Source organism: Saimiri boliviensis, chromosome 17, assembly GCF_048565385.1.
Source record: "Saimiri boliviensis isolate mSaiBol1 chromosome 17, mSaiBol1.pri, whole genome shotgun sequence".
NCBI classification, from domain to species: domain Eukaryota; kingdom Metazoa; phylum Chordata; class Mammalia; order Primates; family Cebidae; genus Saimiri; species Saimiri boliviensis.
In genome coordinates, this window is record NC_133465.1 from 18,539,555 (window position 1) to 18,564,518 (window position 24,964).

General features: G+C 45.3%; 1 protein-coding gene across 3 annotated transcripts in view; it reads right to left on the reverse strand.

The window, feature by feature from the left end:
- TOM1L2 (target of myb1 like 2 membrane trafficking protein) overlaps window positions 1-24,964 on the reverse strand; it is a 123,308-nt gene that overhangs the window by 52,621 nt on the left and 45,723 nt on the right. For all 3 annotated transcript variants that reach the window (XM_010339931.3, XM_010339932.3, XM_003929302.4), the window contains exon 2: window positions 4,672-4,756. In XM_010339931.3, coding sequence (XP_010338233.1) covers window positions 4,672-4,756 — 85 coding nt within the window. The remainder of the gene's footprint in view (window positions 1-4,671; window positions 4,757-24,964) is intronic.

Here is a 24,964-nt window from a genome sequence, read left to right on the forward strand (position 1 = left end):
GCACTCCAGCTGGGTTAACAGAGTGAGATTCCATCTCAAAAATAAAAAAAAGGTGAAAGGAGCAAGGCTTTGGAAGAAAATTTTAAAACACCCTGAATCACCTGTTTCCCATTCCCAGCTTGACATATGGCTGCCTTGCAGGAATTCTTGGCCCCCGGGTCAAAGGGCAGATGAGACACAAGGCTCCATGGGGACTGGGCCCAAGGCCAAGTATGTCTGCAGTACAGCTGCCATTTCCAAAAGGGGATGCTGATTTCTGCAAATATGGGACTTAACCAGCTCTCTGCGTTGAGGGCTGTTTGTGGCCTGAGAGCTGATGAAATTCAGTGGCTAGTGGCCAAGAGCATGGACTGATTTCCTCTCTCCAAGGCTCTGCCAAACCACTGTTGTCCCTGACCCACAGCCGCCACATCCCCCAGTCCTGTCTCTCTTCTGTCCTCTTGAACTTCCATGGAACAGGAAAATAGGAAGAGCACCTGAGGGCTGCGATCACTTCTGGCTGGCAGAGCACCAGCACATTCAGGGCTCTCCTGGTGTGGGGGCCTCGGGGTGGGAAATCAGACAGTCAGCAGGTTCCTGGGTGAGGTTTAAAATGGAAATTCATCCACAGGCTCTGGGAAGTACTGGCTGAGAGTGATGGGTGAGCACAAAAGCAAGTATTTATCTCTCTCCCCGGGGGAGAAGCTTCAGAGAGGAGGATCAAAGTCATGTCAAAGGAATCACAAAGTTTCAAGAAGCTGCAGCAGATTAGATAGTATGGAGTTGGAAACCAGGAGAAGAGAGAGAAGCGTGTGTCAAGAGCCAGATGGAGCAGAAAGAAAGGATCAGGAAGAATCAGTGGCCTGTGTTGAGATGGCACCAAGCCCTGGCAGCTTTCAGGGGAAAGGTCAGGCTCCTCAGGCAGTGCTCACCTCTGGGCCATGATCAGGCTCCTCAAAGTCTCCCTGGACCCTAGACTTACAAGAACTCTTTCCTGATCCCCAAACAAGCTTCCTGTCATGCCTCCAGCCACAGTCTTTAAGTCTCTTTGTCTTTCACCTTCAGAACTACTCTCTGGAAAAGCTTTCACCTCATTACCCTCAAGGGGGACACGGCTGCCCCTCTTTCATCACCCTGAACACCCCCTCCCCAGTTATTACCTTGCTTTATTGCATGTCTTCAGTTCCTCCTCTGTGCCCTCTCCAGCTTAGCAGGTAGAACACAGACAAAGATTCTGTGGCTGAGGAGGGTCCAGAGATGGCCATGAAAATGACCTAGGTCAGTGGGTCCTCATGAGAGCTGCACGTCAGAGTCACCTGGAGTGCAATTCCCAAATCCACAAGCTGTGCCTTGATTGGGCAGGTCTGGGGTGAGGCCTGGAAAACAGTCTAAAACAGTCCCAGTCCAAGTACTATGGCTCAAGCCTATAATCCCAGCACTTTGGGAGGCCAAAGTGGGCGGATTACCTGAGGTCAAGAGTTCAAGACCAGCCTGGCCAACATGGTGAAACCCCGCCTCTACTAAAAATACACAATTAGCCAGGTGTGGTGGTGCACACCTGTAATCCCTGTTACTACACAGGGTGAGGCAAGAGAATTGGTTGAGCCTGGAAAGTAGAGGTTGCAGTAAGCTGAGATGGCGCCTTTGTACTCCAGCCTGGGTGACAAGAACAAAACTCTGTCTCAAAAAAATAAAATAAATAAATAAAAACAGTCCCAGGTAGGTTATTCAGTCAGCCACTCCTAGTTAATATCTGAGGGACTATCACACAAGGCCTTAGGCACCAGCATTCCTCAGGCTGATGGTGACCTCAGCCCTGGACATTAGGGAAAGGCCAAGGAAAGGCCTCTGGGCAATTTACCAATCTGCACCCACTAGGACCACAGCCTCCCATTGGTAAAGCACTACACAAACACAAGATGTACAGGCAGCACTTTAGCGGCAGCAGCCAGGTGAGCCTGTGCCTGCATCCTGCATGTGCGCTTCTGAGCTGGGCTGCAGGGCCTTTGGCAAGTGCCCAAACTACTCGGCCTAAGTTTCCTTAACACTGAAACTGGCTGTCACTACCATATAGAACTGTTGGGGGTGGTGGGGGCGCTGCTTGTGATAAACGTATGGCACGGCTGGACACAGGGCCTGGCACGTGGCAAGTGCTCAGAGATGGCAGACAGGGTAAGGGCAGTGAATCCACAGAGATCATCACCAAGACTGGGCAGATAACTGACACCCAAGTGAATGATGACAAGAGTCATGGGCAATGGAAATCTTTAAAGGGAAATCGTAAATCCATATATAGAGTATGGATACGAAGATACAGTTACATAGCCACATACTTCATATATATTTACTCCTTTAATCCTTATAACAACTCTATGAGATAGGTATTATTGGCAATCCCATTTTATAAACGAGGAAACGAGACACAGACACAGAGAGATGAGTAGCTCACACAGGGTCACACAGTAAGTGAGTGGTGACCTTGGATTGCTCCAGCCTGGAATGTCCATTTCCTCCCCTTCCTCCACCTGCCTCATCTGGCTGATACCCTGGCACCCTGTAAGACTCCACTCTGGTGTCACCTCCTCCAAGAAGGCTTTGCTGCCAAGAGTCCCATGGCTGGCCACTACCACTGCACTAGCCTCCGTAGCTATATATAGCTTCTCTCTCTCTTTCTCCCTCCCCGCACCCAGCACTCGTCATGCTGTGTTATGCTTATGTTTATATGCCTGCATTCCTCATCAGACTATGAGTGCCTTAGAGACTTCATTCATTTATTCATTTATTTAACACATATTTATCAAGAGCTAATCACACTTATTGTGCTAGGTACTAGGGATAAAACGGTGAGCAAAACAGAAGGAAATCCTCCTGGAGCTCCCAGCCTCATGGGGATTGCAGGGCAAGACAGACACTAGTAACTGTCCCACAGATTTATAAGTTTAAACTGTGATGAGCATCAGTACAACACAGGTTATGAAATCATGTAGCAGAGGACTTGTTCAATTCAGGAGGGAAGGGAGTTAGAAAAATGAGATTCAAACAGATCCAGTGAATGATGGGATCGAGGTGATGGGAACAGAAGGGACAGTAGGTCAGACGCCCTTCAGGGAGGGCACAAAGGTGTAGGTGGGGCAACCTACTGTCAGTCCAACTTGCAGGAGTTTCTCCCACTTAGGAAGAAATTTTTTTTTAAGATATGGGGTCTCACTACATTTTCTAGGCTGGTCTCAAACTCCTGGCCTCAAGCAATCCTCCCACCTCAGCCTCCTGAATAGCTGGGACTACAGGCATGAGCCAGTGCATCCAGGTGGGAAGACATTTTGAGATACCTCATAGCAGAGGCAAGGAGAGAACATTATCAGGAATCACTGAGGGGCTCTCACTCAAAAAGGGAGCAACAGGAGCTTGGGCCACTTGAAGAGGAAGATGTGTGTGGCCAGCCTTCTGGGAGCTGAGGGTTTGAAAAGGAAGGCATTAGCCCCTTCAGAGCGAGGCAGCTCCCGGAGTTCCTGGGCTTCCTGCCCTCAAACCATAGAGATGTTTGAGCAATTCATTGGAAAATAAGAGTTGCCAACATTCTTGTGTATTGCTCAAATTTGTGGAGAATTTCAAGCTGGGCCCAGAAACATGGAAAATTCAAGGAGCTGAAAGATTAGCGGGGTTGAAGAGCGCAAAGAGAAGCTGTTGAGGGGTCATTGTCATGACCAGCCTCCTCTCTTCCCATCCTGCTCTCTTCCCATCTCCCTTCCACAGTCTTGTCCTCACCTGAACAGGTTATATGTTTAATTATCTTGTTTATGGTCTGCCTCCCAACTCTAGACTGGCAGCTCCCCGAGGAGAAGCAGTCTGTCTTGTTCACTGCTGTGTCCTCAGTATTTATAATAGGGCCTGGCATAAGGTAGTCACTCAAGAAATATTTGTTGCATAAAAGCAGGACCAAGCTCAAGGGGCTGGTCCCCAGTTCGCACATGGCAAGGCTAGAGTGACAGTGCTGAGATGCCAGTCCAGGGATGCCTGAGTCCTGGCTGCCCTCCTTGCCACTCTGAAAACTGTTTAAGGGGGCATGGTTACAGTAAAACAAGTGTTCGTGGTACGGACGTAGGGCTAAATACAGACCAATTTGGAAGAAGTACAAACAGAGTGCATCTATAAAGCAGAAGAAGATACAGGAAACAATAACAAGAACGCATCCAGCTGTGCAGAAATGCAGGCGGGGCAATGTGGGCTAAGTACATTCACGTCACTTTCCCACTCCCGGCCGTGTCTGCTCCATGCCCTGGACCTCCCTCCACAGACACTGTGGTGCTCTCTAACTCCTGGCAAACCAGGGCAGAGACAGGCTGCGAAGGAGAGGCAGAGGCCAGGGAGAAGGGGAGGGAAGAGGTGACATTTGGGCGCAGAGACTAATGGCCACTGGGAACCAAGTAATCAAGCAGCTTCATTTCCACTTGTGATTAAAAGCAGGTGATTAACAGAGGTCTTCCCTGCTCTACCTCCAGCACTGCCATTGGGCAAGTGGGGGAGGGATGAAGACAAAAAGGACAGATAATTCAGAGTGTCAGCCTATTAATGCCAAAGCAAACAGACTAAAAACGAAACAAAAAGTGAAACCTGCCACCCTTAGGCCCTGACAAGCTTTGAGTGACCCCTAAAAGCTGAGAGAGGCTTCCCAGGAGAGGGGGGCACACATACCCTTCCTCCGTCTCATTGATGATGTCACAGATCTCCATATTCAACGTCCAATCCTCACTTTGCAGGGAGCCATCTGTTGCCTTTTCTGTGAAATCAGAGAGAAAATGGGTTTACATTTCTCTTGGAATAAGTGAGCCTTGGCAGGAAATGGGAAGAGACCAGAACCACCACATTCTTCCTAAACAGATGGCTGAGCCAACAGAGCCGTTCTAGGGGTGCTGCTATCACAAGAGAACATCCGGGGGGAGGTCCTGGCCTGAGGGCTGGTGCTATAACTAGGTTCTTCATTCACCAAACTCTAGACTGAAAAGCTTATGACAGGCCTAAGCCATCAAAAATCACCCCAAACATGAGGATGTTAGATTTGTGAGCCCGTAGAGTCTGGAGCCAAACTACCTAGGTTCAAATACAGGCTCTGCTACTTACTGGTTGTATGGTCTTGGGTAAATGATTTAACTTCAAGGTGCCAAAGCTAGTGAAAACAACAGTACTTACCTGATACATTTGTTATGAAAATTAAATGGGCTGATATACATGAAACACTTAGAACAGACCCTGGCACAGAGTCAGTACTCTACAGGCATTTGCTATTGGGATTATTAAAAATCAATTGCAGTATCACCGCACACCCATTAGGATGGCTACTATCAAAAAAATTGAAAATACCAAGTGTTGGCAAGGATATAGACAAATTGGAACCCTTTTACACTTTTGGTGGGAATGTAAAATGGTACAGCTGCTGTGGAAAACAGTATGGTAATTAAAACACAGAGTTACCGTATGATCTAGCAATTCCACTTCTGAGCACATACCCAAAAGAATTAAAAGCAGGGCCTTGAGAAGAAATTTAGAGTCATGTTCATAGCAGCATTAGTCACAACAGCCAAAAGGTGTAAACAGCCTGTGTCCATCAACTAATGAATGGATAAGCAAATTGGATACACATATAATGGAATATTATTCAGTCTTAAAAAGGAAGGAAATCCTCTTGCATGCACAATATGGCTGAACCTTGAAGGCCTTGCGCTCAGTGAACTAAGCCATTCTCAAAGACAAATACTAGATAATTCTACTCATATGAGGTACATAGAGTACACAGAGTCAAATTTAGAGAGAGAAAGTAGAATGGTGGTTGCCAAAGGCTGTTGAGGGGGGATGGGGAGTTATTATTTAATGAACACAGAATTTCAGTTTGGGGAAAATGAAAGAGTTCTGGAGCTGGATAGTGTTGATGGTTGCACACAATGTGAACGGACTTAATGCCACTGAACTGTACACTTTAAAATGGTTAATATGGGCCAGGCGAGATGGCTCACACCTATAATCTCAGAACTTTGGGAGGCTGAGGCAGGAGAGTTGCTTGAAGCCAGGATTTGAGAACAACCTCGGCAACAGAGCAAGACACTGTCTCTACAAAACACTTAAAAATTAGCTGAGTATAGTGGCTTGCGCCTGCAGTCCCAACCACTAATGAGGCAGAGGCAGGAAGACTGCTTAAATCCAGGAGTTTGAGGCTGCAGTGAGATATGATTGCGCCACTGCATTCCCGCCTAGGTGACAGAGTAAGACCCTGTTTCTTAAAAAAAAAAAATTTTTGGATAGGTTCGGTGGCTCACACCTGTCATCCCAGCACTTCGGGAGGCTGAGACAGGAAGATCACAAGGACAGGAGATCGAGACCATCCTGGCTAACACTATGAAATCCTGTGTCTACTAAAAATACGAAAAATTTGCTGGGCGTGTGCCTGTAGTCCCAGCTACTTGGGAGGCTGAGGCAGAAGAATCCCTCGAACCCAGGAGGCGGAGGTTGCGGTGAGCCAAGATCATACCACTGCCCTCCAATCTGAGTGACACAGAGAGACTGTCTCAAAACAATTTTTTTTTTAATGGTTAAAATGGTAAATTGAATGTTATGTGTATTTTAAAAACAACCACCAAAAAAGACAGAAAAATTATATATAGGTCAATGGACTGTTGAGTTGGGGAGTAGCAGAGTGGGGATCAGAGATCATTTGGCTCTGTAACATCCTTTGACAGGAAACTTAGGGCCTGCAGAAGAAAAGAAAAAGGTACAGGAACTCAGGATCATCAGTGGCAGAGCCAGGACTAGAACCAGGGTCACTTGACTCCCTTCCCCCTCTGGGCTGTGAGCTCCGTGAGGGCAGGGACTAGGTCTGTCTTGCCTTCCACTATGTCCCCAGTACCTAGCACTCGGCAGCAGTGCAATACTTACACTAGATGAATGACCATGTTAGCATCCCTTCCTCTAAGCTGTGTATCTCAGCCCTGGTTGCACAAGAGAACCACCTGGGAGCTTCTAGAGCATACCAATACCTGAGCTTCATGCCTCAGAGGTTCTACTTTGAATGGTATGGGGTAGGACTCAGGGATTATTATTATTATTACTATTTGTTACAGAGTCTCGCTCCATGGTATAGGCTGGAGTGCAATGGTGTGATATCGGCTCACTGCAACCTCAGCCTCCCAAGTAGCTGGGATTACAGGCACGTGCCACCATGCCTGGCTAATTTTTGTATTTTTAGTAGAGACAGGTTTCGGCATGTTGGCCAGGCTGGTCTCTAACTCCTGAACTCAGGCTACCCACTCGCCTCAGCCTCCCCAAGTGTTGCGATTACAGGCGTGAGCCACCACACCCAGCCCCAACACTCTTAATGATTGGGGAGGTAGATGATTTGTCTGTTTTCTTCTTCATTCTCACTAAAAGGATGTTGCTGAATGCAAAATGCTAAAACCAGCCCTCTTTTGCCTTCTGGTGTTGGCTGCTTCTGAAGTCACTATATTTAACATCAAAGTGTAGAAAGCGGCAGCCAAAAAGCCAAGCCGCTGGATTGCGAGGCTCTTCTAAACAGGGCTGCCTTAGGTTTCAGAGAGCACAGGAGGGTGGGTGGGCAGAAAATCATGCTCAGAGCCAGCACTATCACTGCTGTCAGCATCAAGGCTTCAGGGCATCCTGGCCTGGGTCCCACACCAGGCGGGAGAAAATGCCATGGCAACGGCATCAGGATGCTATGCTGCTCTCACGCTGAAGGTTTAATGAGAGCTGCATCTGATTATCCAAGCTCAGGCTGCCCTGCCCTGTCCAGTCCAGCCCAGCCTGGCCCGCCCTACCCAGCCTCTTGCCCAGCCCAGCCCTTGACCATTAGTATGCCACCAGAGAGGTCAGCACTTCACAATTATCCATCCAGAAGGCTGGCTGGTGGGAATGACTTGCCCCAGTGCTCCCTAGAGCACCATGTTTCTGCAGTTGTACCAGGTTTTATTTTAGGTTTTGACGATTTAGGTGACAAAATAAATGAGACTGAGCTTTGCTTTGCTCTGGCCTGGGGACAAGACTGAGTGACGAAGCCCACATTGAGTGGCCTTAGTTCCAGAGACAATCGGATCCAACTTTGCTCTTGATTTGCTGGAAATTCTTTTATGAAGAGAAAAATCAGAACTGATTTGAGCTCCTCTCTCAGCCTTACTCCCCTCATCTGTTTCAGCAGAGCTAAATACCCATGGTTGTGTTTGTGTGGTGTTTTCTGCAAAATGAAAAGAAAGAAGCATTCTTTTTGGGTTTGTTCTTTACAATCGAAATGAGTATATATCTTTTAGCTTGAAAACTCGAATTCCAGTAATTGAATAGAACGCGCTGACCCTGAGGATAAGTTATCATGCCTTTGAACCCTTCCTCAGTATTATAAGAGGAAAGGAGAGGGTGAATATAAGGTTAATGGATTCTGCTGCTAAACCGAACTTGGAAATGAGGTTTCATTGATTTAATATTTCCTCTATTAAGCCTCCCAAGACTGTATCCTTTGCGGCCCTACCAAAGTGCAATCTCTGTACTTTCTTCTCCATGAGAGTGTGCCACAGGAAGGGGAGAGATAACTACCCTCTGGCCAGCTGGCCTCTCCCCTTCCTGGCTCAAAAGAGTAGCAAGTCCAGGCCCGCAGGCAGAGCTGCTTCCGTCAGGATGAGTCTCCTCCAGAGGAGGCTGCTGGATTTATGGCTGCAGACATGCCCCTACTGTGTGTGACCCAGGTAGTGAGTCATTCTTCTGGGAGTGAACACCTTGAAGAGGAGGGGTGTTCAGAGACAGCTGCAGGAAGAGCAGGGGCAGGAGGCAGGCACCATTTCATTGCTGCAGGCTTCCAGCACACCTGGGGCTCATCCTGCTTCTGGATAAGCCACAAGGTGACAGGGCACACTGCTGTCTCAGTAGCTACATCATGTTCTCCCCGTTAACCTTCCTGGAGCCTCTGCCCTCAGTCTTTTCTTCTTTTAGACTAAACTGATGGTGTCTACCACCACCCCCATTCTCCCCAGCCCTGCCTGCCCTCCCTCTGATTTCTCCCTGATAGGCCCAGGTGTGCTCCTTGCTGGCTTTATGACTTTTACTCTTTCACATGCATGAAAAGGGCAGGGAAGGGGTAGGGCATCTCTGGGGCCTACCTGGCTCTTAGCCATTGCTGACATGCATTCTCATCCCTTCCTCTCCTCCTCCAGCTTCCCCATCTGGTAGACAAGTATCAAATATTGCATCTGTACCTGCCAGCCTGATGCCATCTGAGGACTAAATTTGCTTAAGATTTCTCCAAATCTCAAGAGCCTCCCAGCCCCTGACCAGTTCTCTGCCTGTGTATTGCATTCATCTGAAATCAGATTCTCACCATCTGGGGGTGGGGTTGCTTTCTCAGAGCAGTGGTTTGGCAGGGCACCTGGGTGGTCAAAACTCTTTGAGTCTTTGAGTGTCAAGTATGATGAATAAAGAGAAAAGGTTAGGGATATATCCTTTTTGGTTAAAAAAATTTAAAAAGAGCAATAAATAAAACAATGAGGCTTTTTGATGCAGACGGAAGACTGTTGCACAAATGTTTTGAGCAACAGCTATATTTTTGGAGTGTGCTGTCACTGCTTGTAAAGTATAGCTTCTTTTGTTTGGATGTGTGGGTTCTATCTAGTATGTTACATAAAAAACAAGTGTCACTTCACCATAGCTGCATCCAGTAAAACAAGGACACTTCCAGCTTGTACAGAGGTCTTCTATGTTATTATCCCAGCATCAGCAGAAGTGTGGGTTGTATTAAACTTTTGATAAAACAGTGGTGAAGCCGGGCACGGTGGCTCAAGCCTGTAATCCCAGCACTTTGGGAGGCTGAGGTGGGTGGATCACGAGGTCGAGAGATCGAGACCATCCTGGTCAACATGGTGAAACCCCGTCTCTACTAAAAAAAAAATACAAAAAATCAGCTGGGCATGGTGGCACGTGCCTGTAATCCCAGCTACTCAGGAGGCTGAGGCAGGAGAATTGCCTGAACCTAGGAGGTGGAGGTTGCGGTGAGCCGAGATCACGCCATTGCACTCCAGCCTGGGTAACAAGAGCGAAACTCCGTCTCCAAAAAAAAAAAAAAAAAACAGTGGTGAAGGTATCCTTTCATGAAGTGAGAGTTAGGATGGGGTAGTTTCAGAATTCCTCCAAGTTATTAACTTCAGATCTAAACTCAGGCTGTGCTAGCAGGTGAGACTACATCATGCAAATGTCCAGGCTTTAAAGACAGAACTAGGATCAAATATTGGTACCAGCAATTCAACTGTGGGATCCTGGCTTACCAGGTATGAAGTGGTATCTCATTGCGGTTTTATTTTGTATTTCTCTAATGATTACTGATGTTGAGCATTTTTTCATGTGCGTTTTGGCCATTTGTAGATTTTCTTTGGAGACATATCTATTCAAACTTTTTTGCTCCTCCCCCCTTTTTTTAAGAAACAGGATCTTACTTTAATGACCTAGAATGGAGTGCAGTAGACAAATCATAGTGCTTGGACCAACCAAGCTCATTGAAACCTTGAAGTCCTGGTCTCAAGCAATGCTCCCACCTCAGCCTCCCAAGTAGCTGGGACTTCAGGCATGCACCACCACACCTAGCTAATTTAAAAAAAAAGAAAAAGAAAAAAAAAAAACAACTTATGTAGAGATGGAGGTCTTGCTGTGTTACCCAGGCTGGTCTTGAGCTCCTGGCCTCAAGTGATCCTGGCCTTGGCCTCCACAAAGTGCTAGGATTACAGGCATAAGCCACAATGCCTGCTCCCATTTTAAAACTAAGTAGTGGGGTTTTTTTTGTTTGTTTGTCTTTTTTTTTTGTCATTAAGTTGTAAGAGTTCTTTTTATATTTTGAATATTAATCCCTCCTATTTTATGGTTGTCTTTTCACTCTCTTCATAGTATCCTTTAATGCACAAAAGGTTTAAATTTGAATTGTCCCATTTATCTATTTTTTTTCTTTTGTTGCCTGTGCTTTTGGTGTTATAGCTGAGAAATCTTTGCTAAATTCAATGTCATGATTTCCTCTTTTCTTTTTTTTTTTTTTTAATTTTTATTATTTTTTTCTTTTTTTTAAGACAGGGTTTTACCATGTTGGTCAGGGTGGTCTTGAACTCCCGACCTCAGGTAATCCGCCTGCCTTGGCCTCCAAAGTGCTTGGATTACAAGCATAAGCCACCACGCCCAGCCATGATTTCCCCTTTTTAAGATTTTTATAGTTTTCCCTTCCCTCTTATGTTTAGGCCTTTGGTCTGTTTGGAGTTCATTTTTGCATATGGTATAAGATAAGGGTCCAACTTCATTCTTTTGCATGTGGGTATTCAGTTTTCCCAGCACCATTTGTTGAAAAGACTGTCCTTTCCCCTCTAAATAGTTTTGGCACCCTTGTTGAAAATCAATTGACCATATATGGGAGAGTTTATTTCTGAGTTCTCTATTTTATTCCATTGGTCCATATGTCTTTCCTTATTCCAATACCACATTGTTGTGATTACTGTAGTTTTGCAGTAAGTTTTGAAATCAGAAAGTGTGAGTCCTCCAACTTTGTTCTTTTAAAGGTTGTTTGGGGCCAGGCGCGGTGGCTCACACCTGTAATTCCACCACTTTGGGAGGCTAAGGCGGGTGGATCACATAAGGTCAGTAGTTTGAGACCAGCCTGGTCAACACAGTGAAACCCTGTCTCTACTAAAAATACAAAAATTAGCCAGGTGTGGTGGTGCACACCTGTTGTCCCAACTGCTTGGGAGGCGAGGCAGGAGAATGGCATGAATCTGGGAGGCAGAGGTTGCGATGAGCCAAAATCACGCCACTGCACTCCAGCTTGGGTGACAGAGTGAGACTCCATCTCAAAAAAATAAAAATAAAAAGATAAATAATAAAGGTTGTTTGGCTATTTAGGGTCCCTTGAGATTTCATGTGAATTTTAGGATGGATTTTCTATTTCTGAAAAAAAAAAAAAAAAAAAAAAAAAAAAAAAAAAAAAATGCCATTGGTCTTTTTTTCTTTTTTCAGAGACAGGGTCTTGCTATGTTGCCTAGGCTGGACTCAAACTCCTGGACTCAAGCAATCCTCTCACCTTAGCTTCCCGAGTAGCTGGGAATATATGTGCCTGCCACCATGCCTGGCTTCATTGCAATTTTTTTTTTTTTTTTTTTTTTTGAGACAGAGTTTGTTCTTGTTGCCCAGGCTGAAGTGCAATAGTGCAATCTTGGCTCACTGCAACCTCCACCTCCCGGATTCAAGCGATTCTCCTGTCTCAGCCTCCCAAGTAGCTGGGATTACAGGCATGTGCCACCCCACCCAGCTCATTATTGTATTTTTGGTAGAGACGGGGTTTCTTCATGTTGGTCAGCCTGAGTCTCGAACTCCCAACCTCAGGTGATCCGCCTGCCTCAGCCTCCCAAAGTGCTGGGATTACAGGTGTGAGCCACCGTACCAGGCTCATTGCAATTTTAATTGGGATTTCATTATATCTGTAGATCACTTTAGGTAGTATTGTCATCTTAAAAATATTAGTTTCCAGGCAGGGTGCGGTGGCTCACACCTGTAATCCCAGAACTCTGGGAGGCCAAGGCAGGTGGGTCATGAGGTCAGGCGTTCGAGACCAGCCTGGCTAACGTGGTGAAACCGTGTCTCTACTAAAAATACAAAAAATTAGCCGGATGTGGTGGCGGGCGCCTGTATCCCAGCTACTTGGGAGGCTGAGGCAGGAGAATCAGTTGAACCAAATCTAGGAGGTACCAAGTGATTCTTGAAACGTGGGAGGTTCAAGTGATTCTTGAAAAAAATACAAGCTGAGATTGCACCACTGCACTCCAGCCCGGGAGACAGTATGAGACTCCATTTAAAAAAAAAAAAATTAATCAGGAGGCTGAGGCAGGAGAATTGCCTGAACCCAGGAGGCGGAGGTTGCGGTGAGCCGAGATCGCGCCATTGCACTCCAGCCTGGGTAACAAGAGCGAAACTCCGTCTCAAAAAAAAAAAAAAAAAAAAAAAATTAGTTTTCTAGGCCAGGCGTGGTAGCTCGTGCCTATAAATCCTATCACTTTGGGAGGTCAAGGTAGGAAGATTGCTTGAGCTCAGGAGTTTAAGAACAGCCTGGGCCACATAAGTAGACCCTATCTCTTTAAAAATTTAAAAATTAGCCAGGAGTGGTGGCTCATGCCTGTCCTTTCATCTACTCAGGAGGCTAAGGTAGGAGGATCACTTGAGTCCAGGAGATCAAGGCTGCAGTGAGCCATAATTGTGCTACTGCACTCCAACCTGGGCAACAGAGCGAGTCTGTCTTAAAAATACATTGTCTTTCCATCTATGGACACAGGATGTTTTTCCAAATATTCGTGTCTTAATTTCCTTCAGCAATGTTTTACAGTTTTCGGTGCACCATTTTTTGCTACCTTGGTTAATTCCTAGGTATTTTATTCTTTTAGGTGCTATTGTAAATGGAATTGTTTTCTTTTCAGATTGTTCATTGTTAAAATATATTAATAGAAACACAAACTGATTTTTGAATGTTGATTTTATATCCTGCAGCTTTGGTAAATTTATGTTATTTACTGTAGCAGTTTTTTTGGTTGTATCTTTAAGGATTTCTACATGTAAAGTCATGTCATCAGGGAACAGAGATAATTTTACTTCTTCATTTCCCATTTAGATGCCTTTTATTTCTTTTTCTTCCCTAACGGCTCTGGCTACAGTTTCCAATGCCATGTTGAATAGAAGAAAGCCAGCATCATTGCACCTACATATACTTTTATAAAACACAGTCATACTCCATGAGAGCAAACAAAGCTGAAGAGGAGATTCATTTGAGTCCTCATTCCGCAGAAAAGTTCGGTATCTGCAAGGGGGTGAAAACAAGAACCACATCAGGATCCCCAGGGCTTTGCAAGCCCTGAAAAAGTCACCTCAGGCTTCTGCAGTCTGGAAAGCCTTCTCTCCAGCCTATCTGCCCATCTTTAACTCCCATCCAGCATCCTCTCCAGAGCCTTCTTTGCTACTGCCGACAAGAGAGGCCCTCTGATGGGCTCCAGCACCTGATGGTACAGTACACACAAGGACTGAGCTTTCAAGACAAATTCTAATGTTGTTCTAACAACTTTTTCAAATCTTATCAGCTTAATGAGCCGTAAGTACCTTCTTGGCCCCCAACCTAAACTGGAAGCTGCTTGGAGGCAGGGTATCTTCATGCCAAGAAAGCCTGACCTTATGCTGATGAGGGACCTTTAGAAGTAAAATGATGACTATAAACCTTTCTGAGTTCCCCAGGTGACAGGCACTGGGCAGTCTGGTGAGATGAGAGCTGGGTTCCCAGCTGTCCCCCATTCTCCCCCAGTGCAGGAAAAATGTGCATCATAATGAAGTCCAGGAACACACGGTGTGAACTCAGATCCTGGTGAGTCCTAGTTCTGCCAATTACTGTGTAACTGCAGGCAATAACCTGACCTCTCTAAGCCTTTTGGACTGCTGTAAAATGCTGCAACAATAGCACTCTCTCACACAGTGGCCATTAGAGGAGACTAAATAACACAGAAGACACCTGACAGAGCCTCTAACACAGAGGACCTTTCCTTGCTGTTACTTCTACCCTTACTACAGCTCTTCTGAAAGGAGCTCTGCCAGTGCCCTCCCCTTGCACCCCCCTCCGCTCCCATTCCTGTGTCACCACTGCCACCTACAGGCAAACAGCCATCCACAAGTTACACTCACCAGATTCAATACCCTGGAAGCTCTAGCTTTTTGGATTTCTGGGTTACTGAGCTAGGAAGACCTCCATGCTTCCAGAAAAAAGCCCCCAGACTTGGCTTGCCCCACCTGCAGGGAAAAGGGGCAGCCATGCCACAATTTCCTTAAGAATCCAAATATTAAAACTCCAAGAGGTCTTAGAAACCATCTAGTAAAAAGATTCCCCGTAAGTCCACATTTCCTGGACCCCAGGAAGTGGGACATGGGGGAGGAGGGGCCACGGTGTTGTTGCAAACTCCCTATGGGCAGTTTCCTGCCCTCAAAGTTACCACTGAACCACTGGTCTCAAGTCTTCAAGGAAATGGTTCTCATTCCTTTCACCAAAAAAACGGAGAAACAGAAGGGAGAATGAAAACCCCTGTTTATTTGGATTGAGCCAGGTTCTTGACAGATATTACCTCATTTAACCCTTCCATCCCGTCCCCCCATCCCCCAGGCAGGTTCTCCCTCTCTAATAGGTGAAGAAAATGAAGCTGGTGGGAAGACTAGCCCCACAGTGTGCAGCAGCACTGCCAACCACATGACCCAGGTCTTCCTGGTAGGCCTGGCCTTGGACCCTGATCCATCCCCAGTTAGAGGGTTGCAGGGGCAAAGACGACCCTGGGCTCCACAATGGATGGTCCAAAGTGTTGGATGCAGCCCACCCTCCTGATCTTTAGGTGAAAGCTAAAGACCCTGGGCTAAGAAGTGTAAAAGAAAGTGCTGGTCAAAGTGTCAAGTTAAATTAGATGCGGGATCACTTTACTCTCTTGTTCTTTTTTAAAATTAAGACATCTTTTATTTTGGAATAATTTTAGATTTACTGAAAAGTTGCAAAGATAGAACAGAGTTCCCATTTGCCCTTCTTGCCATTTCCACTAATGTTCGCATCTTTTTTTTTTTTTTTTTTTTTTTTTTGAGGCAGAGTCTTGCCCTGTTGCCTGGGCCAGAGTACAGTGGTGCGATCTCAACTCATTGCAATCTCCACCTCCCAGGTTCAAGCAATTCTCCTGCCTCTGCCTCCCAAGTAGCTGGGATTACAGGTGCCCAGCACCACACCCAGCTAATTTTTGTATTTTTGGTAGAGATGGGGTTTCACCATGTCAGCCAGGCTGGTCTCAAACTACTGACCTCAAGTGATCCACTCACCTCAGCCTCCCAAAGTGTTGGGATTACAGGCGTTAGCCACCATGCCCAGCCATTCACATCTTACATAACCATTGTACACAGGTCAAAACTAAAAAGTTAACATTGGTATAGTACTATTAACTGAACTCCAGCTGTTATTTGGATTTCTCCAGTTTTTCACTAATGTCCTTTTTCTGCCCATGATCTAATCCAGAATACGACACTGCATTTTGCTTTCCTCTCTTTGAAACCTTCTGTTTTCTTTAAAGACCAACAAACTCACAAACTCCCCAACTTATTTTCCTGTCTGGAGAGCTCACTTCTAAAGGACAGCTCTGTGTGAGCCCCAATTCCACACCCTGGCCTCATTAGGGCACCACATCCTCCCACTCCCCAAACAAAGGAACCCTTCAGGCCAGCCAAACAACAGAGAAAACAGAAGCTTGTTAGCTACACAGGCCCAAGGCTGCTGACCCAAGTTCTTTTTTAAGTGGAATTCCCTTGAGGGGGATCCACAGATTTAAAATGCATTTGGGGTAGGCTCTCTAGAAGCAGAGCCATTGGTATTTGATGTATTCCATTCTTTGTACTTAATGGAATATCTTACATGTGAGTCAGTGTGTGAGGGTAGCTGGGGGAAGAGGCCAATTTAGGGCTGGGATGGAAATTGGCCAAGAGGGTGGAGGGGCCTCTGCAGGAGCCAGTCATGCCCCAGAATGGTGGCAGGTTAGAGGAAGAGGAGGCTGTGGCCAGCTTGTCCCAGCCTGGCAGGCTGTGCTCTAACGTCAGACAGGTGGGGTTGCCTGGGAGTATCAAAGGTCCTCTGGGATCTGGTGCTCAGGTTACAGCTTCTGCTTAAAGCAGAGCAGATAAGGAGTGGGGGATGGGATCTACCGCTCCTGTCTTCCTCTTGGACTCTTCGTGCAGTCTATTTGCTGCCAATTTCTTCTCCAATGTGCCTCTCAGGGGCTGTTCCCCTTGCCCTCGTGCCCACCAGTCGCCACCAGTATTCTTGGAGAAGACAGGAAGTGTGCCTGAGAATTGCATCTTATGCGGCACGGTCACCAGCCCTTTTTCAAGCTGCTCCTGATGACAGAGACATACCCCAGATATGTGAATGCCACTCCTTGGGAAGGATCATCCAAAGACTTCCCAGCTTGATTTAAAAACTATGAAGCCTCTACCTGCCAGGCTGGGATGGAAAGAAGCAAGATGGAGTGCCTAACCTCAAAGTGCTCTCCAGGAGAGACCTGAGGACAGCCAGCCAGAACACAGGGCACAGGTCTGAGGCTGACAGGGGAGCAGAGGGGACTGTTGAAAACTAAAAAACAGGCCTGGTAAAATGGAAGAGCAGCAATTTGAAGAGAGGGGAGCATCGCAGGCTGTGCGAATGGTCTCCCAGGGCCAGGGCCTTGGTGAAAGGGAGCAGTGAGAGGAGGCCAGCTCTGGAACGTCCTTTCATTTTCTCTGAGTCTGGGCTTTCCACAGGAGGCAACATGGGGCTTTTCAACAGAAGTGACAAGAATATTTATGTCTGAGACAGATCGCTCTGGTAACAGCATGGGAGCTGTACTGGAGTGGAGAGACTGCAGGCAGGAAGCAGGGGGCAGGTTATCACAACTGCTCAGTGAAAAAAGGAGACAGGACAGCATGTTGGTCAAGGTCATGGCTTTGAATCTGGGGACTGGGGGTCAGTCTTGGCTCTCTGTGACCTGGGACATATTTCTCACGCTCTCTGAATTTCATCCATAAAATGGGCAAAACAGTTGTGCCTCCTCACAGAGTGTGGTAAGATCAAATAAGTTAGTGATGTAAGACACGAAACAGGGAACCTGGAACATAGTGAGGGCGCAATAAATATAAACCACAATTCTTGACATGTGTATTCTGTGGACTGGATCTCAGGAAAGACAGAATTCCAGCGGGGAAGCAGGAGGGGAGGGTGACTATCTCCAGTGCTTTTATTGCAGCCTCCAGGTGGAGGAATGAAGTGGCCACCTTAACTCTCTCCTGGAGTGTGAGCAGAGAGGACCATGACAAGGCTGTAGACTGCTGGCCAGGTACCAACCAGCCGGTGAGGCCAACCAGGGACCTCAGGCATCACCAGAAGAAGGTGATAAGAAGCCCTCGAAGAGCGATTACAAAATTCCAAGCCAGGAGAAAGACTCCCAAAAGTTTCCCAGGGTTCATACCTGCTGTGCTCATTAAAGCCACAGGGCTGGCCAGGCGCAGTGGCTCATGCCTGCAATCCCAGCACTTTGGGAGGCTGAAGCAGGCAGATCGCCTGAGGTGAGGAGTTTAAGACCAGCCTGGCCAACATGGTGAAACCCCGTCTCTACTAAAAATATAAAAAATTAGCTGGGCGTGGTGGTGGTAGGTGCCTGTAATCCCAGCTGCTTGGAAGGCTGAGGCAGAGAGAATTGCTTGAACCTGGGCGAAGATTACAGTGACCAGAGATCATGCCACTGCACCCCAGCCTGGGCAACAGAGTGAGACTCTGACTCAAAAAGCCACAGTGCTTTGACTAAGTCCTGCAAAGAGCTGTTCTTCAGAACTAGGTACAGAGAAACTCCTTGCCATAGTCATAGCTGTAGCATTTACAGTATTCAAAGGCACTTGTGGGGAGCAGTCAAAAGCAGCCCATCAAAGGAGGACTCAAATGTTGGCTGTTTTTCCCATCCAGAGGCCTAGTTTTAGGAGGAATGGCAGGAATATTTATAATAATTAAAAATGCCCATGGAAAAATAATAAAATTAAACTTCAACACTTAAATTAACATGTATTTTTAAGCCTGGGCAACATAAAGACCCTGTTTCTACAAACAACAACAACAACAACAACAACAACAACAAACAACAAAAAAACCACTTTTTAAAATTAGCTGGGTGCAGTGGTGAGCATCTGTAGTCCCAGCTACTCTAGAACCTGAGGCAGGATGGCTTGAACCTAGCAGGTCAAGGCTACAGTGAGTCGTGATCGTACCACTGCACTCCAGCCTGGGCAACAGAGTGAGACCCCATCTCAAAAGAAAAAATGGTTAAAATTGTCAATTTTATGTTATATACATCTTTAAAATGGTAAAAAACAAAGCAAAACAAAAGATACTCTGGAGGCTGAGGCAAGAGTATTACTTAAGCCCAGGAATTGGAGGTTGGGAGGCACTCCAGTCTGAGAGACAGAGCAAGAACTTGTGTCTACAAAAGAAGAAAAAAAAAAAGGTCCATGCCTGTAATCCCAGCACTTTGGGAGGCTGAGGGAAGCAGATCACAAGGTCAGGAGTTCGAGACCAGCCTGGCCAACATGGTGAAACCCCATCTCTACTAAAAAAATACAAAAATTAGCCAGGCATGGTGGCATGAGCCTGTAATCCCAGCTACTTAGGAGGCTGAGGCAGGAGAATTGCTTGAACCTGAGAGGCAGAGGTTGCTGTGAGCTGAGATCGTGCCACTGCACTCCATGCACTCCAGCCTAAGGTGAAAGAGCAAGATTCTGTCTCAAAAAAAAAGAAAAAAGAAAAAAAAATGCTAAAAAGACTACATATTGTATGATTCCATTTATATAAAATGTCCAGAATAGGCAAATCTATAGAGACAGAAAATAGATTAGTGATTGGCTAGGGTTGGAAGGGCTGGCGGAAACGAGGAGTGATTGCTAATGGGTATGGAATGATGAAAATGTTCTAAAATTGATTGTGGTAATGGCTGAACAACTCTGTGAATACAATCTTTTTTTTAAAAAACTCTGTGACTATACTAAAAACCATTGACTTGTGCATTGTAAATGGGTGAATTGCATGGCATATGAATTATATCTCAATAAGGCTGTTGTAAAATGGGAGAAAAGCTACCAGGAATGTATTCAATGTAGTTATTATTTAAAATCCTTGGCTGGCTGCAGTGGCTCAAGTCTGTAATCCCAGCACATTGGGAGGCCCAGATAGAAGGATCACTTGAGTGCAGGTGTTCGAGACCAGCCTGAGCAACATAGATCTTGCCTCTACAAAAAACACAGAATTAGCCAGGCATGGTAGAACATGCCTGCAGTCCCAGCTCCTCAGGAGGCTGAGTTGGGAGTATTGCTTCAGTCCAAGAGATTGAGGCTGCAGCAAACTGTGATCACACCACTGCACTCCAGCCTGTGTGATAGGGTGAAACCCTGCCTCAAAAATAAAATAAAATTCTTAAGACTTCTCAAATATGAAATTTAAGAAGTGATGATTGAATATTATATAGCTATTGCTATAGTTTGGGTATTTGTCCCCACCCAAATCTCATGTTGAATTGTAATTCCCAATGCTGGGGGTGAGGCTTGGTGGGCAGATCCCTCATGCCTTGGTGCTGTCTTTGCGATAGTTCTCGAAATATCTGGTCATTTAAAAGTATGTGCCACCTCCTCCTCCTCCCAGGCAGGAGGATCACTTGAGCCCAGGAGTTCGAGACCAGCCTGAGCAACATAGATCTTGTCTCTACAAAAAACAGTTCTTTGTGATAGTTCTCGCAATATCTGGTCATTTAAAAGTGTGTGGCACCTCCTCCTCCACTCCCTCTCTGTGTTTCTTGTTCCTATTTTCACCATGTGAGGTGCCTGCTCTCCCTTTCTCTTCTGCCATGAGTAAAAGCTTTCTGAGGCCTTCCCAGAAGCAGCTGCCAGTACTATGCTTCCTATACAGCCAAATAAACCATGAACCAAATAATCCTCTTTAAGAAATTACCTAGTCTCAGGTATTTCTTTATGGCAATACAAGCACAACCTAATACAGCCATTATAAGTAATAATTTTAAAACCATATAGAAACATTTTGTAATGATGTAAGAAAAAAAACAAGATACAAAATTGCTTTTTTTAAAAAAACCATGCATATGGATAATGCCTGGAAGAGATATGGGAAGAAGTGAAAATAATCAGTGTTTTGAACTATTTGGCTTAAAAGTAACCTTCAAAAAAATTTTTTTTCTGTTATTACTGTTACAAAAAGAAGGAAAGGGGCTGGGCACGGTGGTTCACGCCTATAATTCCAGCACTTTGGGAGGCCAAGGCTGGCAGATGACCTGAGGTTGGGAGTTTGAGACCAGTCTGACCAACATGGAGAAACTCCGTCTCTACTAAAAATACAAAATTAGTTGGGTGTGGTGGTACATGCCTATAATCCCAGCAACTTGGGAGGCTGAAGTAGGAGAATAGCTTGAACCTGGGAGGCAGAGGTTGCAATGAGCCAAGATCGCACCATTGCACTCTAGCCTGGGCAACAAGAGTGAAACTCTGTCTCAAAAAAAAAAAAAACAAACAAAAGAAAAAGGGAAAGAAGGAAAGGGAATATTATACTGCAAAAGACTAAGAAAGAAAGTGGCAAACTAATAACCAAAACTAAAAGCCAGTTATTTAATTCTTTCATCAAAAATAGCTAGGTATAGCCCAGGCACAGTGGCTCATGCCTGTAATCCCAGCACTTTGGCACACTAAGGTGGGAGGATCTCTTGAGCTCTGGAGTTCCAAGAGCAGCCTGGGCAACATAGTGAGACCTCATCATGTCTCTACCAAAAAAAAAAAAAAAAAAAAAATTAGCCAGATGTGGTGAAGCACAGCTGTAGTACCAGCTATCTGGGAGGCTGAGGTAGGAAGATCGCTTGAGCCCAGGAGATCGAGTCTGCAGTAAGCTATGATGGTACCACTGCACTCCGCCTGGGTGACACAGTGAGACCCTGTCTCCAAAAAAAAAAAAAAAAAAAAAAGCTAGGTGTAGGCTACAGGTTAGTCATGGTACCTCATATCCCTAATCCCAGCATTTTGGGAGGCCAAGGCAGGAAGACTACTGGAGTCCAGGAATTAAAGACCAGCCTGGGTAACATAGCAAGACCTTGTCTCTATCAAATATTTAAAAATTAGCAGGGCTCAGTGGTGCATACCTATAGTCCCAGCTACTTGAGAGGTGGGAGGATCGCTTGATCACAGGATATCAAGGCTGCAGTGAGTTATGATCATACCACTGTATTCCAGCCTAGGGAACAGAGAAAGACCCTGTCCTTAAAAAAAAAAAAAAAAAAAAAAAAAAAAAAAAGCAGAGTGGGGGCTGGGTGGGGAAAGCAGAAAAAAAAAAAAAAAAAAAAAAACTAGGTACAAGCCTAAGGCCGGCCTAAACACAAATACACCTTATTACTGAATATACAAACTAAGGATAAAAGCCTACTAACCCCAATATCTCTCAAAAGGCATTTTATTCTGACCAGGCCTCCCGGCTAACTCTCCCTTGTCCCAAAGGAGGTTACCCAGGGTACCCAGCTAGTTAAGGAGGACCAAAGTGAGAGCCAGTCTGGACTGGCACAAGGGAAGGCATGGACATAAATGTACACATGTGATTCATACTCCAAAGCCAATATAACAGGGTTCTGGATCATAAGGGAAATTACTCCTATTCATCAACACAGAAAAGTAAGGAATATCAACAGTGAGAACAAACAGGGAAGATTACATTTAAATATAACTATATTTGGACCTGGTGTGGTGGTCACACCTGTACTCCCAGCAATTTTGGAGGCCAAGGTGGGTAGATTGCTTGAGCTCAGGAGTTCAAGACCAGCCAACATCGTAAAACCCCATCTTTACAAAATATATAAAAATCAGCTGGGCCTGGTAGCACACACCTGTAATCCCAGCTACTCAGGAGGCTGAGACACAAGAATCGTTTGAACCTAGGAGGCAGAAGTTGCAGTGAGCAGGGATGACACCACTACACTCCAGCCTGGGCAACAGAGTGGGACTCTGTCTCAGAAAAAAAAAAAAAAAGAAAAAGAAATAAAGAAAGAAAAAGAAATGTAACCATATTTAATATGAAGAAGAGACCCCCAACACAAGCATGTATTCCTGCTTACACAATATTCAGGGCAACCAGACTTATCACACACAGGTTGTGTAACTTATTAATGACAATGTGACTTTAAACAGTAGTTCTAACTGGGTCACCTTGAATAATACGAAACAAAGCTTTCCAAAGGAATACATGCAAATAAGATGATCAAAATCCAACAGGGAATAGGCATTTTCCTTGCTTTTTGGATTTTTACTGTAGAAAAATAAACGTAGTATGTCTCTAGTTTCTTTAGCACTGAAAAAACCAACAGCAAGATACTGCATTCTTCAATGGGGGTGGAGTCCAAAGGGACAGGCCTGACATTATTTTCAGCACACTACACCAAGTCAAGCTGGTATGTGGATAAAGTAGCACAGCTGGGTTTACCACGTGAGTAATGGACAGACAGAACCTACCACCCTGTGTGGTACAAACCACAAGGCCAGCTGCAGAGGCCTTGGAGAGAGGCTTCTCTTTATCCATTCCTCTTTCCCTCCATCTCTTTCTGAGGCCAGGACCTGCAGGCAGACCTTTCTTGACAAAGAACTCAACCTCAACATGATCCATCAAGTGAAACCTTCCCTAAAGAACATGCTGGAGCAAATAAACATTTGGCCTCGCAAGAATGGCCACAGAAAACACTAGGAAATCTTAAACTTTCAGTTGGATGACTAGATATTTTATGATATCAAGGATTATGATTAATTTATTTTAGATATGATAATAAGCTATTGGCTATACTTTCTTGTTTGTACTTTTTTTTTCAAGACTTAGTCACCCAGGCGGGAATGCAGTGGCACAATCTTGGCTCACTGCAGCCTCAACCTCCAAGGATCAAGCGATCCTCCCATTTCAGCCTCCTGAGTAGCTGGGACTACAGGCATGTGCTACCACACCTGGCTCATTTTTGTATTTGTGGTAGAGCCAAGATTTCACTATGTTACCCAGGGCTCCCAAAGTGTTGGGATTTCAGGCGTGAACCACTACACCCAGCCAGCTATACTTTTAAAAAGATTTCTTATCTTTTAGAAATGCATACTTAGATATTCATAGATGAAATTATATGATGTCTGGGATCTACTGAAAAATAATCCAGGATAAAAGCATGTAGGGATATGGATAAACTAAAACTGCCATGAATTGATAACTGTAGGAGCTCAATGATGAGTACATGGGGGTTCATTATAATAGTCTTTTTCCTTTTGTATATGTTTGAAATCTTCCATAACAACAGCAAAAAAAAAAATCAGTAGGAGAAGGCATAAAATCATTCATAACTTTGACCTGGCTATAGACCCCTAAGGAAATAAGTAAGGAGGAAGGGGAGAGCTGATACTGCAAAGATGCATAATTGAGAAAAACACTGCTGCTCCCAACAAATGAGAAGATGGCTAAGCAACGAGGGTACATCAATAAGGCAAAAATGCTACGTGGCTTTTTAAAATAATAAATACTTCAGCCTAGTCGCTAAGTGGAAATCGGTATAGGAATGCTAAGTGGAAAACAGGCAGCATAAAATATTATGTGCATACTAATCACCACAAGGTAAAAATGCGTGCTCACATAATGGAAAGGGTCAAAAGAGAACACAGAAGGCGACATCCTCCCTTTAACACTCAGCTCGTTGCCTCCTCTTAGTGAGGGCCCCAGACGGCCCCCACGTGAGCATGCACATACCACATGAATTAATTGCGCTCTTCTGGGATCTCACAATCCTCACTTGCTGAGTCTCATCCAGCCCCTGTTGCTTGTGTAATAGTTCCTCATGGACCTGCCTTCCCTGATGGACCATGAATTCCACCAGCACACAGTAGGTATTCAATAATGTGTGTCAAACAGAATAGAACATAAATAGCTGCTGTCTGTGTCTCAGGATTTATTTATTTTTTTTTTTTGGAGCTATTCCCACCCACAGTAACCATTCAGGAAAGGCATTCCTCAGTATCAGAGAACAATGCTTCCATTTCTGATTCACAAAGTGCTTCTGCTACGTGGGTTTGTGAAGCCAGCAAGGCAAAATAAAATCAAGCAGACTTCCTGTCCAGATCCTTGCTGGACCAGACAGAAAAACCTCATTTTGTTTTGCAAGCTTGTAACAAGTCTCATTGCTATGGTTCCTAACACCAAGTCTCAAGATTTCCCAAGTACTGCTGTGAGAACGGGCCTTTCCTTGGCCACTTAAAAATGCTGCATGGCTGCTCTCTGTGGCTGGCACTGTAGTGAATGAAGGGTAAGAGCAAGAATGCAGCCATGACTGTGGCTGCTCAGCAGCAC